Raw genomic sequence first — 14,610 nt, 5'->3', positions numbered from 1 at the left:
AATCTTGCCTGGATAATCTCATGGACAGAGAAGCCTGGCGGGCTATAGTCCATAGGGTCGCAAAAGTCGGACACGACTGAAGCAACTTAGCACCCATGCATATTACCACTACCATCTCCATTTTACAGATGAGAAAACTGAGACCAAAGGATTCATTTACCAGATAAAATATAGGATGCCAGTTAAATTTCAATTGCAGATAAACAATGAATAATTTTTTAGAATAAACATGCCCCAAATACTGTATGCCTATTTGCTGTTTATCTGCAACTGACTTAACTGGGTATCCTCTAGTGTTATTTGATAAATCTGGCAACTGGGCAGGGAGAGTAAGTAACTAGCAAAGTCCCAGAAGGAGAATGTGGTAAAGGCAGTTTAACTTCAGTGATTACAACATTTGTAAAGCCACACTGCCTCTTAGTGCCAGGTTGGAACTAGGGGGGACTCTGGTGTCAAGGAATCAGCTCCAGGCAAGTGACAGGCTCCCAGCTAACAGTGGAAGCAAGTTTTCCAGGAGGAGGCTCATGGGGGACAGGCTGCTTTCCCAGCGGTTGACTTGGCAACACAACCAGGTATTTGGGTAAGGAGACAGGAATGGGTTGTGGCTGGGGCTCTGCAGAAGATGGCCCTTGTTTCCTGTTCTGTTCTGCAGTTACTAGCTGGCTCTCCTTGGGCAAGCTGCAAAAGGCCTCAAAAGCCCTAAAGGACCAGGGTTCTCACCTGGACTCTCAGGTGTGTCTGTTTTCCCTCATCTATTTTTGCATCCCTGTCTCTCAATCTGTGAGCTCCTTGTGGGTAGAGACTGGGTTTATCATGTAGAAGACTATGAGCAGCATACAGCAGGGGCTCAAGAAATGCTTGAATTTTATAAGTTGGCCAACCCTGGAAGGAACTCTGAAAAAAAGCTAGCAGGAGTGTGAGAGTATGGAGAATCCTCATCTGTTGTCCTATGTCGAATGTTTTAACAATTTGTGAAAACAACTTGTTTGGTTTTAAAGTCAAAATTTTAAAAGTGTACATTTCTTTTCTAATTATCAAGTCATTTTCTATCACCTCAGGCCCCTTCTGTGGTGTTGGAGAAGACTCTTGAGAGTCCCTTGGACTGCAAGGAGATCCAACCAGTCCATTCTAAAAGAGATCAGTCCTGGGTGTTCATTGGAAGGACTGATGCTAAAGCTGAAACTCCAATACTTTGGTCACTTCATGCGAAGAGTTGACTCATTGGAAAAGACTGTGATGCTGGGAGGGATTGAGGGCAGAAGGAGAAGGGGATGACAAAGGACGAGATGGTTGGATGGCATCACCGACTTAATGGATGTGAGTTTCAGCAAGCTCCGGAGATGGTGAAGGACAGGGCAGCCTGGAGTGCTGCAATCCAAGGGGTTGCAAAGAGGGACACGACTGAGCAACTGAACCAACAACAACAGGCCCTCATTAGGGAAAAAAAGTTGGTGAGACTTGACATTCTCAGCAACCACCCTTGAAAAAGCTCTTCTAGAATTTGTTCTCAAGGCATGTTTCTGAAACCTGCGGGAGAGCTCAGGCAGCTGATAAAGCTATTTTCGGTCATTATCACATTTCCCTTTGGTCAGCACTGCTCTGAGGGTTCCACATCGTGACTTTGCTCATGCAGGAGGCTTACCCCGACAAGGTGTCAGCAAATCATCAGACGTTCTGTTCTTTCAAAGGCAGATAATGAACTTCCTGGCCAGCAAGAGGCCAGGGACCTCCCTTTATCTCTCAAGGAACTCCAGAGGTGGCCACTTGTGTCACTGTCTTTGTTTCAAAGCCTGCTGCACAGTGCTAGACAGAGGCTATGTCCTGCTTCGTAAAAATGGTGAATATTCCACTGACAGCTCTAGCTGGATTTGTCTGCCTGGGAAACTGATATGAAACTAGCTTCCTTGTGTGAACTCAGTGTGAATTTGTCACTCACAGCCAAGAAGGACATGCCTCACAGAGTGCTTTCTAATCCACGTAGTCCATTATTTGCAACCCAGGCAGTGAATGGCAGGAAACATACAAGAGGAAAGGATAAGAAGTCTGAAGATGCAGTGACACGAGGCAAAAAAATAAATGTGCCTAATTTGATGACATTGACTTCACAAAGCATCAAGGCCATTTCTAGATGAAATAATCAGATTGAAACAATTGAGTTTCTGTGTAACCCTGCACCCACATTGTTTTTCTGACGCTCTTGAGATTTTGAACAAATCTGCTAAAGTTCATAGTAGGATAAAAAAGAACTGGGATGTTCAAATTGAAACATCCATTTCCTCTGAAATAGAATATTGGTTGTTCAAATGTGATTAAGTTTCAAGGTTAAAAATGTTTTTGTGCTTATGAGAAGAGACTCCCATACACAGTTTTGATAAGGCTGTACAAGTTTTAATGAGGGAAAAGCAAGGTAAACCTGAGTAGAAACATCTTCCTGACATCAGGATGACATATTTTTTTCCCCCAGGGGAGAATTCCCGCCTTATTCCTAATTTTAGAAAATGAGCCAGTTTTTTCTTTGTGCTTTTCTGTGTTTTCTAAGTTTTCAGAGTTTATTATTGAATTATCTAATTTTGAATAAGGCACTATGAAAATAATTTTAAAAGTAACCCAGAGGTGTTGACTGTGAATGTCTTTGTCAGACGCATTGAGAAGGAAGTGGATTCCTCCCTTGCCTTGGAAAGAAGCCTGTTCCAGGGCTTGCACTTCCTCAAAAAGAAGGATGGACATATGTCAGTGGCTCTGAAATGGCCTTATCCTTTCAGCAATGTAAAGCAATAATCAAGATCTCACTTGTCATCACTGCAAAATGGGAGAGGTGAAATACACAGCCAAGTAGAGCATTTATCTCTTTCCTGAGTCAAAGGAAGGAAGCCTTTTGAGATGTTTGGTATGTTTGGAAGATGAAGATAAACGGGAGTGCCCTTCTGCCCCAACGAGACAACAGCAGAAAAATGTCCTGACCTTGGTTTCCACATTTTGCTTCTCCGGCCTTGAGACCTATCACAAGGAAAGGCCTGAACATTCAAGGAAATCTGTGACTCCTTCTATTGTAGGTGCAAGTATTGCCACAATTTTGGTATAGCCAGTGTGATGCATGAAACCCACCAGAGATTTTTGAATCCTGTTGACTGTTTTATGAATGCCTCATTGTTTCAAAGGAGCTCAGAGAAAGGGAGTCATTTTATCTGCCTTTCATGATCAGAGGTCTGTTTGACTCTGATTCTCTCATTTATTCATACATAAAATGTTTACACAAATCTTTCTTTGTGTCATGAAAGAAAAGTAAGTCACTCAGTCGTGTCCGACTCTTTGTGACCCCATGGACTGTAGCCTACCAGGCTCCTCTGTCCATAGGATTTTCCAGGCAAGAGTACTGGAGTGGGTTGCCATTTCCTTCTCCAGGAGATCTTCCCAACCCAGGGATTGAACCCAGGTCTCCTGCATTGTAGGCAGACACTTTACCGTCTAAGCCACCAGGGAACTCTATTAAGTAGTTTTGTCTATATTGATGTTTTAAAATCCCTCCTAGAGTTTTGTAAGGTAGGACTCTCTACCCTCATTTGATAGCTAAGGAGACTGTTGGAGAAGCAACAAATCATTTGCCCAAATTAGTGATGAGGGGAATAGGTTCAAACCTCAAACTTCTGGTAGCGGGCCCTGGGTTCTTTTGCTCTCTGGGCTGTGGTCTGTTATTCACTAGACTGGATATGCTCACTTTCACTACTGCATCTGAGACAAAGCCTTTTCTTGTCTACTGTGTGTCTAATTAACTTAAGATCACATTAGTTTCTGTGGATTAGAAACAGAAAAGCAAATACAAAATTCAATTTTATGAGGATGATTCTGTGAACCGGATGTGACCATGACCCTATCTGGTGCTTAAAAGAAAGTTCATCTGGATGTCTGGGTTAATTGCTTCGTTCTGATGTGACCAACTCTTAGAACACAAGGTGCCAACATGTTAAGGTGAAACAGAGCAGAATGGTTAACAGAGAAGGGCCAGGGTACCCTAAACCCCGAGCTTCCCAGGGTAAGGAGCGTGATCCAGAAATTGACTGGGAGGGCTGAAGGGACCTACCAAACAGAAGAAAAATTAGAATGCTCAACACCACTAATTATCAGGAAAATGCACATCAAAACCACAATGACATGTCACCTCACACCTGGCACTATGGTTATCATCAAAAAGAACACAGCCAACAAATGTTAGAAGGATGTGGAGAAAAGGCAACCTTTGTACACTATTGGTGGGAATGTAAATTGGTATAGCCACTGTGGAAAACATTTTGGAGGTTCCTCAAAAAACTAAAATCAAAACTACCATAGTGAAGTAGCTCAGTAGTGTCTGACTCTTTGCGACTCCATGGACTGTAACCTGCCAGGCTCCTCCGTCCATGGGATTCTCCAGGCAAGAATACTGGAGTGGGTTGTCATTTCCTTCTCCAGGGGATCTTCCCTACCCAGGGATCAAACTCGGGTCTCCCACATTGAAGGTAGATTCTTTACTGTCTGAGCCACCGGGGAACTACCATATGATCCAACAATTCCATTCCTGGGTATATATTTGAAAGAGATACGCACCCCAATATTCATATCAGCATTATTTACAATTGCCAAGATAATATATTAAAGCAACCCAAGATTCTATCAACCGATGAATGGATAAAGAAGGTATGGTATATATAATGGAATATGACTCAGTCATAAAAAAAGAATTAAATTTTGCCATTAGCAACAACACGGATGAACTTGGAGGGTATTATGCTAAGTGAAATAAGTCAGAGAAAGACAAATACTGTATGATGTTTCTTATATTCGGGGTCTAAAATTATAACAAACTAGTCAGTATAAGCAACCTCACAGATATAGAGAATGAAGTTGTAGTTACCTGTGGGAGAGAAGGAAGGAAGAAGGGCAAATATTGAGGTAGGAGATGAAGAGGTACAAACCATTTGGTGCGAAATAAGCTACAAGGATATGCTGTACAACACAGGGAATATAGACAGTATTTTATAAGTGGAGTGTAAACTTTAAAAATTGTGAATCACTGTATTGTATACCTGTAACTTATATAATATTGTACAACAATTACAATTAATAAAACCATGGGAACAAATAAAAAATACTTGTAGAAAAAAAGAGAAATTAGAAATATACTGGGAAGTCCTTTTTTGTTTTTTTAAAACAAATTCTGCTCCAGGCAGTGGGACAGAGTAGAAAGAGAGCAGACTTTGGTGACAGGCAGCCCTGAACTTGAATGTGCTTTATTTACTGACTCCAAAGAGAGAGGCAAGAGACAATCTTTAAATTGTATTTCTCATAGGAAGGATGGGGATAAGAAAGTATAACTTAAAGATTTGTTTTAAGAATTAAATCAGATTATATAGGCCGAGTACTTCTCTAGCACCTAATGTCAGCAGTATTGAGTAAATTGAAATTATTGTTCATTTAATCACTAGTTAAAAAAAACAGGCAATGTTATGCATATAATATGGGCTCAACTATTTACAAGCAATATGGGGAGAAAAAGGAACAAGAAAATAAGCCAAAGTATTTATAGTTTTCTATGTGTGATAGAATACAAGTCACTACTTTTTCCTCTTTCTTTATATCTTTCTAAATTTTACAAGCTATGTACAATTTGCTCATGTTATTTTAATGAGAAAACACAAAGCAAAAGAGAACTAATCTCTCCCTTTAAGTAGATCCTTATGATGTTTTCATTACATTTTAGAAGATGGAAAATGAATGGTAAGTTCATGAATAAAAATGCCTGATTTTTACTATCCTTCCCTCTCCAAAAGGGATCTCATGTAATTAGCATGTTGTTATCAGGGACTTAGTCACTGCTTGAGGGTCAACATCTTTAATCAAGATAGAAGTTCAGTTTCACGAGATGCCAGTCCAGGTTCGATGCACGATACTAGATGCTTGGGGCTGGTGCACTGGGACGACCCAGAGGGATGGTATGGGGAGGGAGGAGGGAGGAGGGTTCAGGATGGGGAACACATGTATACCTGTGGTGGATTCATTTTGATATTTGGCAAAACTAATACAATTATGTAAAGTTTAAAAATAAAATAAAATTTAAAAAAAGTAAAAAAAAATTAAATAAATAAAAAAAATTGTACTATAAAAGAAGTTCAGTTTCAGCTGAGAAATGTTATGTTGGACCACAGGAGTTCAAACCATACCACTGACTCAGGTTTGGCCGGTGGTTTTTCTTACAGTGGAACCTGGTCATTACAGAGTTTGCTATTGCATCCTAAGACAAGTTTTTCAGAAGAGTTAATTATTATTTTGGTTGCTAAACAATAACTACAGTCTTTGAGATACTGTAATCAAATGTCTTCTTAAAGAAAATTGTATTGAGATCATACTAGTCCGGCATTCTTACTCCCTTTCTATGGCTGCTGCCGCTAAGTGGCTTCAGTCGTGTCCGACTCTGTGCGACCCTGTAGACGGCAGCCCACCAGTCTCCTCCATCCCTGGGATTCTCCAGGCAAGAGTACTGGAGTGGGTTGCCATTTCCTTCTCCATTTCTATGGCTAGTAAAGTCTTTTATAAAAATGAATATCCTTTCAGTTGCCCCCTTTTCTGGCTTGTAAAGGAATTGTCTTAAAGAGAGATCCCTAAAGAGAGAAAAGCAGATATCAATATAAAAGCTGACAGGGCTGAAAAGGTTTTCCACATATGGATGGAAAAGGAACTTCTAGAAAAAGATGCTAACAGTCTCTTTTATCAGGCTTCCTTCCTCTTGATATCCTGTACAATGAGACATTGAGAAGCAAATATCAAAGAAACATGGCAGGCCACTTACCCATGCAGTCTGGGCCCCAATGGCCTGGGCAGCACTGAGGCTGGAGATAGTCCTTCCTACAGATATGGCGGCATCCGGGCAGAGACAGGGAGTATGCTCTGACCTCAAAGGTGTACCTTGAAGGGAAACAGTGAGTGTTCACCCATGATTACAGCAACTCAGTGAACTCTGGGCAGTGGGGTTGCCATAGGTTTTTATTCAGGTCTTTACACTTGCCTATATTTTAAAATATGTAGACTGAACACATTTTGCTTCCTAGGTAAAATAAAGCTTAATCATGATTCATCTTTAATGTAAGAGCTGGATGAAAAAAATCAGGGAAGGATGAAATAAGGGTGAAATATCTAAACTGTTAGAAATAAAGTTAATTGATGAAAGAAATAATATTAGGTTCTAAGCATATGTTAGATGTAGACTAGTCAGACTTGTCTCTGACTGTGCTGGCAGCCAGTAAAAGAAGGGAAAGTTCAAGCGTTATGTGATGCACAGTATCTGTGGTTTCAAAATAAACTGATCATTTAGGACTTGTAAATTTTTTGCAGATGCTATAGATGGAAATTTCTGTGAGAGGTGAAAAGTGAAAGTGAAAGGAAAGTCGCTCAGTCGTGCCTGACCCTCAGCAACCCCAGGGACTGCAGCCTACCAGGCTCCTCCGTCCATGGGATTTTCCAGGCAAGAGTACTGGAGTGGGGTGCCATTGTGGTAGGGAGCAATATTTGCCATGGTTTCCTTGAGAGAGAATCATGAGTTCCTTAGAACAGTTTTTGTACCAGCTGAGGAACAGATATACTACAGAGGTTAAATTTGTCTATTTACAGAGATCTTTGCATGGATGGCTTATTCCAGGACATGACTGCAGTGTATCTAGAGCATTCTTCCTGTCATTTCTTTTCATTGGGCCATTAAGAATAGTGTGATGCTGAGTTCAAGGTTGTATCCCTAAACCAGTTCCTGGAACATTGCTGACTAACTGCAGAGCTACTGGCTTTGTGGGCACTCAAGTTGGAGATAGAGTTGATTATTTCTTTGAAAGGCTGAACATACTGGCATGGACATTTCTTCACAAAGAAGGGGAAATGGAGAGCACAAAAGAAAATGAAATGTCCCCTCAAGAACCAGGCATGGCATAGAAAACAAACTAATGGTTACCAAAGGGAAAAGTGGGGGGGGGGAGTAAATTAGGAGGGATTAACAGATATGCACAATTATATATACAAGAGATCAACAATAAGGACCTACTGTATAGCACAGGGAACTATATTCGGTATCTTGTCATAAACTATAAAGAAAAAGAATACATGTATATAACTGAATCACTTTGCTGTCTACATGAAATTAACACTGTAGATCAGCTATATTTCAATTAAAATTTTATATTAAAAAAATCAGCCTTGGATTTGTTTCAGCATAAATGAGTGACATGTCAAAGTCCCCAGTTCTAAAATAGACAGCGTGAGTGCAATAATCATATTCTTTGTGTTTGTGGGAAGGGGAAGAAGTGGGGGCGGGGACACATAACCCAGTGCCCACTTTGGTCGTGAAGAGTACAGTATAAAGAATATTCTAAGTTCCCCTATAATTTTAACTTTGAGCCCCAAATCTTTCTGATGTACTTTCTCAGAGAATCTGGTTGCAAATGTGTGCCCACTTTAGTAACTGAGTGGTCAACTGCTGCACATCCTTGCTAATACCAGGCCAGTTAATGCTGGGAAACTTCTATTAAAAATGATGACTTGGGGTTTTAGAATATAGTACCGTTAACTGCATTAGGGCTTCCCAGGTGGCACTAGTGGTAAGGAGCCCGCCTGCCAATGCAAAAGACTTTAGAGATTTGGGTTTGATCACTGGGTTGGGAAGATCCCCAAAGGAGGGCATGACAACCCACTCCAGTATTCTTACCTGGAGAATCGCATGGACAGAGGAGCCTGGTGGGCTACAGTCTATGGGCTCACAGAGAGTCGGACATGACTAAAGTGACTTAGCATGTAATGATGCACAGCTGCATTAAGCAAACGTGAATTTAAAATAGTGTAATATAACAGAGTTAATTGTTTCATTTTATACAAAAATTTTCCAGTCCCTCACCCCTGAATTAAAAGCAAACTCGTTGAATAGTTTAATTTTTAAATTAGGAGACTGAGTAAATTAAAACTTGTGTTTGCATTTGAGCTGCCTGGCTGCATTCATGAGCTGGTGGGCAGAAATGCTTGTCATCCTTTGTAAGGATTAAATTTGAATTATGAGAGTTTTAAGGTCAAAAAGAGGTCTTCAAGAATGCAACACTCACCTAAAATGCAACAAATCTGTCTCCCTTCTCTGGGTTCTATAGTATCAGGGTGCAAAGCTGGTTAGTAAGATGACTATCAGACCCAAAGCCTTTTAAAATTGTATTTTTAAAAATTAATTTTTACTGGAGTATAGTTGCTTTACAGTGTTGTATTAGTTTCAAAGGAAGACCCAAGGCTTTTAACATGCTCTGACTAGAACTCTTTCCAGAGGAAACAAACCCCAGATGTTCAAAATAAAGAAGGGCAAGATGAGAGGAGAATATTTCTGTGCAACACAATGTAGTCAATTTTGTATGAAAATGTGAATCGTAATATAATTTTTAGACTCACAACTCACAACTCAAAGTTGCTGAAGTTTGGGCTCAATGTAACCTTAGAACAAGAAAAAATCATGGAAATGCTTTGTAGTTTTAAGTCGGGAAGTTTCCATTTGGATTCACAATCCCTTAATTTCCAAGACTCCAGCACACGTATACAGTATCTCATGATGAGTACCTGCAATCTCGGATCCCCGGAGTGCCATTGGTAATCTTGGTGTAACCATCTGGGCACTTCATTCCAAAGTTGACTGAGCAGGACTGGCACTCAGTTCTAATTGTAAGGAGAGACTTCTTATCACATCTTTTTCCCTGTGAAAACAAAAAAGAAAAAAAAAAAATCAAATCCCACTAGCAGAGCCTGGATTGGCCAATCTCCTCCATTAGCTTCAGGTAAACGAAGTGACAGGAATGGCAATGAGGTTGACAGGTGATGACTGGCCAGTCTTTTCATCTGAAAGGAGTGTTGGGATCAACAGGGATCAGTGTCTGCCATGGGAAGCTGCTGCTGGTACCATGCCTTTGCCATCATGGATCTCAAGTCTGGAGTCTGGCAAAATAGGGCAATGTCACTGTTTACATATATTCAAACGGGAAACTGAAAGTATACCACAGGGTACACTTTTCAAATGGGAAATTGTAAACGGGTTCTTCAAGGTTAATTGTTCATTGATCAACAGGTCTCAAGAATATTCTTTCAGCATCGATTCCATAGGCATAATGTGGTACAGGTGCTAAATGAAGCATACAGTTCCTGCTCCAAAGATGTGTACAATCTCATTACGATCCAGCTAGGAAGTGGGCTCCACGAGGGTGGCGATGATTTTCTATACTGTCCTCTGCTGTACTCTGAACACGTGGACCAGTGTCTAGTACACAGTAGAGTTTAGTAATGATTTGTTGATTGAATGAATGACTGTGGAAAAATTTGGCAACAGCAGGTGGCAGAGAATTCACTGCTAACGTGAATGATGCAGACACACTTTGGCCTTGTCTTCAGGGTCCCTCATCCATGATTCTGGTACTGATCTTCCATGGATTTCCCCCTCTTTCTCAAGTTTCCTTCATCTTCCCATCAAACTTAAGCAGCAGTTTTGTACAATGAAAAAAGACTGAACTTGGGACTCAAAAGACCTAAGATTGGAATCAAGCTCTGTATCTTGCTAAGTATATAGTCTCAAATGAATTCCTTATTCTTTGCCATCATCTGTAAAGGGGGGATATTGATAACCACTCTACAGGTTATTGAGACTGAGTGGTATAACACGTGCAAATCACCTGGCCCAGTATCTGGAATGTCACAGACCATAAACGTCAGTTCCTGTGATGCTTCTCTGTTTTTTTTTGGCCACATCATACAGCATTCAATGATATTAGTTCTCTGATCAGGGTCTGAACCCATGCCTCCTGCATTGGAGGCTTCCCAGGTAGCACAGTTCAGTGGTAAAGAATACACCTGACAATACAGGAGACATGGGTTCAGTCCCTAGATCAGGAAGATCCCCTGGAGGAGGGCATGGCAACCCACTCCAGTGATCTTGCCTGGAAAATTCCATGGACAGAGAAGCCTGGCAGGCTACAGTCCATGGGGTCGCAAAAAGTTAGGCATGACTGAGCAGGCACACCTGCACACAAACGCAGTCTTAACCACTGGACCACCAGGGGAGTCCTGCTGCTCTCTGTTCTTACCTCTGTGTTTGGCCTGTTGCCTGTACTGATCAGAGTGTTCTTTCCTCTTCCCTTGGTGACCCAAACTTTGTCTCCTTTAATACCCCGTGTCACCATGTCCACAAAACCACACTCATCTTTCTTCTCTCAACTCCTCCTCTCCCTATGGCTGGTCAGTGAAGAATGTTCTGTGGTCTCTCCATTAGAAAGACCCTTGCAGGAGAGGACCACTTTCTCCTATTTCTTTGTCATCCCTTGGGTCTGGCACTAGGTTAGGGGTGGTGGGAACATCATAGCTATTTCTAAATTCACTGAAATATGTAAGGGCTGCATAAGAAGAAAGCTTACATTTACAGGGAAATTTATGGTCATGCAAGCTTCCAAAGACACCATCTTATCTGATCTCGACCACTGTAGAGGTAAGTAGAGGAAGTATCATTATCCTCACTTTAGCAGGGGGAAAACTGAGGTAGGGGAGGTTCAGTGACTCAGCCAAGGTCACACTGTCAGTGATTTTGATTCCTTGATCAGCCATTGCTCTTCCCTACACACTATAGTGTCATATGGAAAACAAACATCTGTTTTTACTGGAAGGTTTCATTTGGTGATCATTATGAACCAAAATAGCACTGGAATGTTCTTTGTGGACAAATAAAAGCCACTTTTAGATACGGCTTGAATTCTTTCCCTTTAATGGTTAGGGTGCATCTACATTTTTTAAACAGGATTTTCTTTACATTAGGGTTTACCATTTAGATAAGTATATGAGGTGACATTACTTTGTCTTTTCTATCTTAGCAAGCCAGAATTAGTACTGTCTTTTCAAGAAATCCCTTGACCTTCAAATGATTCTTTTCAAGTGGAAAGGCTCATTATTTCTCTCATATGGTCCCATCTGAAGAGTAAACTCAGCTACTGTTGTTTGTGGAGCAATGTCATGGGAGAAACTGAAGCTTAGAGGGACTAAGTAACACACTCAGAGTTCAACAGTTAGTAAGCCATGGAGCATAGAGAGTGAAAAAGGAGTGAAAGTGTGAATCACTCAGTCACTCTTTGTGACCTCATGGACTGTAGTCCACCAGGTTCCTCTGTCCATGAAATTCTCCAGGAAAGAAAACTGGAGTTGGTTGCCATGCCCTTCTCTGGGGGATCTTCCTGACCCAGGGATTGAACCCGGGTCTCCTGCATTGCAAGCAGATTCTTTACCGTCTGAATCACTACAGAAGTCCAGTCACTGGTCCTCAAATAGCTGTTAGTTCAATCTTGATTCAACAAGAAAGCCCCAGTTCAATCTTGCCCCTATCTAATCTCAGAGCTGGAGCACTTAACCCATATGCTGTCTTCCAACATTTTAGTGAAAAACGTTATCAGAGTATAGTCAACTGGAGTAAAATTGGTATTGATAAAGTTTGCCTGGCACGGGGAGGAACAATGGGGATGTTGGGATTAGCAGGGGCAAACTATTATCTGTGGGATGGTACACAACAAGGCCCCACTATATAACACAGTGAACTATACAACATCCCATGACAAACCATAATGAAAAAATATGAAAAAAATAGATATGTATAGCTGAGTCATTTTGCTGTACAGAAGAAATTAACACATCATGGTAAATCAGTTATACTTCAATAAAATAAAATAAAAAATTGCCTGTCACAAAACAGACTCACAGACATAGAGAACAGAATTGTAGTTGATAAGGGGGTGGGGGGATATAGGAGGGGTGTATTGGGAATTTTGGATCAGCAGATGTAAACTAGTATACAGAGAATGGATAAACTACAATGTCTTATTGCATGGCACAGGATATGCTCAATATCCTGTGATAAACCATCATGGAAAAGAATATGAAAAAAGACTGTATGTATGTGTATATATATATCTATATATCTATATCTATCTATCTATCTATCTATCTATCTATATATGTAAAGAAATTGCCTGGCACAGATGCAGAGTCATGCTTATAAGTTTTATTAGTCATAAAGCAGAAATCCTAACTTGTGAAATGCATTTTAAATAAGTCACTTAGATCATCTCTCATATACACTCCTATATTTTTTTGGCTGCACAGCTTACGTTATCTTAAGTTTCCTGACCAGAGATCAAACCAATGGCCCCTGAGTGCTAACTTCTGGACTGCCAGGGAGGTCCCTCACATACCCTCCTCTAGCCTAGACTTGTGGCAGAGCTGGTTCTGAACCTGCTGTATGATGACAACTCACGTGAATCTGCTGGACAGGCAGGCGTGCTGGTGTCCTTCATCAGGCCATTGATTCCACTACCCTGGGTCCTTTGACTACAACTCATGGTAGGTAGATGGATGGATTCCCGGCATTTTGGTGACCTTGTGTTTCTCAATCAGTTATGACCTGACCTGGAATTCCCCAGAGCTCCTCTCTACTCATCTCTCTACAGTCATTGTTATTTTCAACATTCAGAATGATGTAATGGGAGGGATTCATTAAAACAAACAGAAAAGACAGCAAAATCCACAATGGAGAGAGGAATGTTAGGACTAAAATCAGAGATCCCAGTGATCGCATTTTAGCACAGAATAGAACCAACTGGGTTAGTACCCCTTCAGACAGATGGATCCTTGTTAGCATCCTATTCACCATAAGCTTTTTATTTTGTGAAGCCCAGAGAGTATGCTTTACTCATGACCACATAGGAAAGGAAAAGGTTTCAAACACAACTGTGAAGGTAAACAAACTTTTAAAAAACATAAGTTTCATCTTACCTGTTCTGCAGTTTCAGACAGGAAGCAGAGATTTTGTACCACCAATCCAAGAAAGAAAAGTATTACATTTTGTAGCATGGTGAGGAAATATTCGCTGCTTCTCCACGTCAGGCACCTGTCAGGACTGTGTAGCTACTTAAATTTAGCTTGATGAACGCCCAGTGAATTCTTTCTCATTTCAGTGTTTGCTTTTAAATCTTTTCCTCTCCCTTTTTTCCTGGATTGTAACAGATGATATGCGAGAGCTGCCTCTAGACAGGAAAAATGGCCAATCTAGGGGTCGTGGTGAAATCGGCCACTCTCAACTGTATACATGTCCTGGCTCAATGACAGGATATCCTGAAGGGGCCGAGGCAGAGACATGATCCGGAATTTTTGTGCCTTGTGAAACTCCCAAGAAAAAGCTCCTGCCTCCCACTGCTCTGCCCATCCTCCTCTGGTCCTGCCTCCTGCTGACCTCAGGCCCTGCCAACATGAACACAACCACACCATGGAAAACTGCAAGCCTCTGTCTCTGAATGCAAAGTTCCGAGCTTGTCATCAGGCAGTATATATGGGGGTACCCATAAATGGGCACAGTTCCAGGTGTTGAGGGGATGTGGCAGAAGGCTAGTCCTTGACTTAGGTGATGGTGGTGGAAAACTCTATCACAAAGAAATGTCTCTTTTAAGATGCCATTGGTTGAGTTTTTGACTCATCCTTTGGCCTCTTCCAAGTCACTTTAGCAGCAAATAACTGAGTCTACAGGTCTCATCTTATGCTTCAAGGCCC

The 14,610-nt window shown here is 41.1% G+C and overlaps 1 protein-coding gene across 2 annotated transcripts in view; it reads right to left on the bottom strand.

Moving 5' to 3' along the window:
- STAB2 (stabilin 2) overlaps positions 1 to 14,198 on the bottom strand; it is a 172,159-nt gene extending 157,961 nt beyond the window's left edge. For both annotated transcript variants that reach the window (XM_061417114.1, XM_061417115.1), the window contains exons 1-3: positions 13,840 to 14,198; positions 9,604 to 9,737; positions 6,821 to 6,936 (exon numbers count right to left, since the gene is read on the bottom strand). In XM_061417114.1, the coding sequence (XP_061273098.1) occupies positions 6,821 to 6,936; positions 9,604 to 9,737; positions 13,840 to 13,917 (328 nt within the window). In that variant the 5' untranslated portion in view covers positions 13,918 to 14,198. The remainder of the gene's footprint in view (positions 1 to 6,820; positions 6,937 to 9,603; positions 9,738 to 13,839) is intronic.
- Positions 14,199 to 14,610: the final 412 nt, after the last annotated feature.

The sequence above is a fragment of the Bos javanicus genome, chromosome 5, assembly GCF_032452875.1.
Source record: "Bos javanicus breed banteng chromosome 5, ARS-OSU_banteng_1.0, whole genome shotgun sequence".
Classification (NCBI taxonomy): domain Eukaryota; kingdom Metazoa; phylum Chordata; class Mammalia; order Artiodactyla; family Bovidae; genus Bos; species Bos javanicus.
The sequence above is the reverse complement of the archived record's forward strand: the minus strand, read 5'-3'. Positions and strand labels throughout refer to the sequence as shown.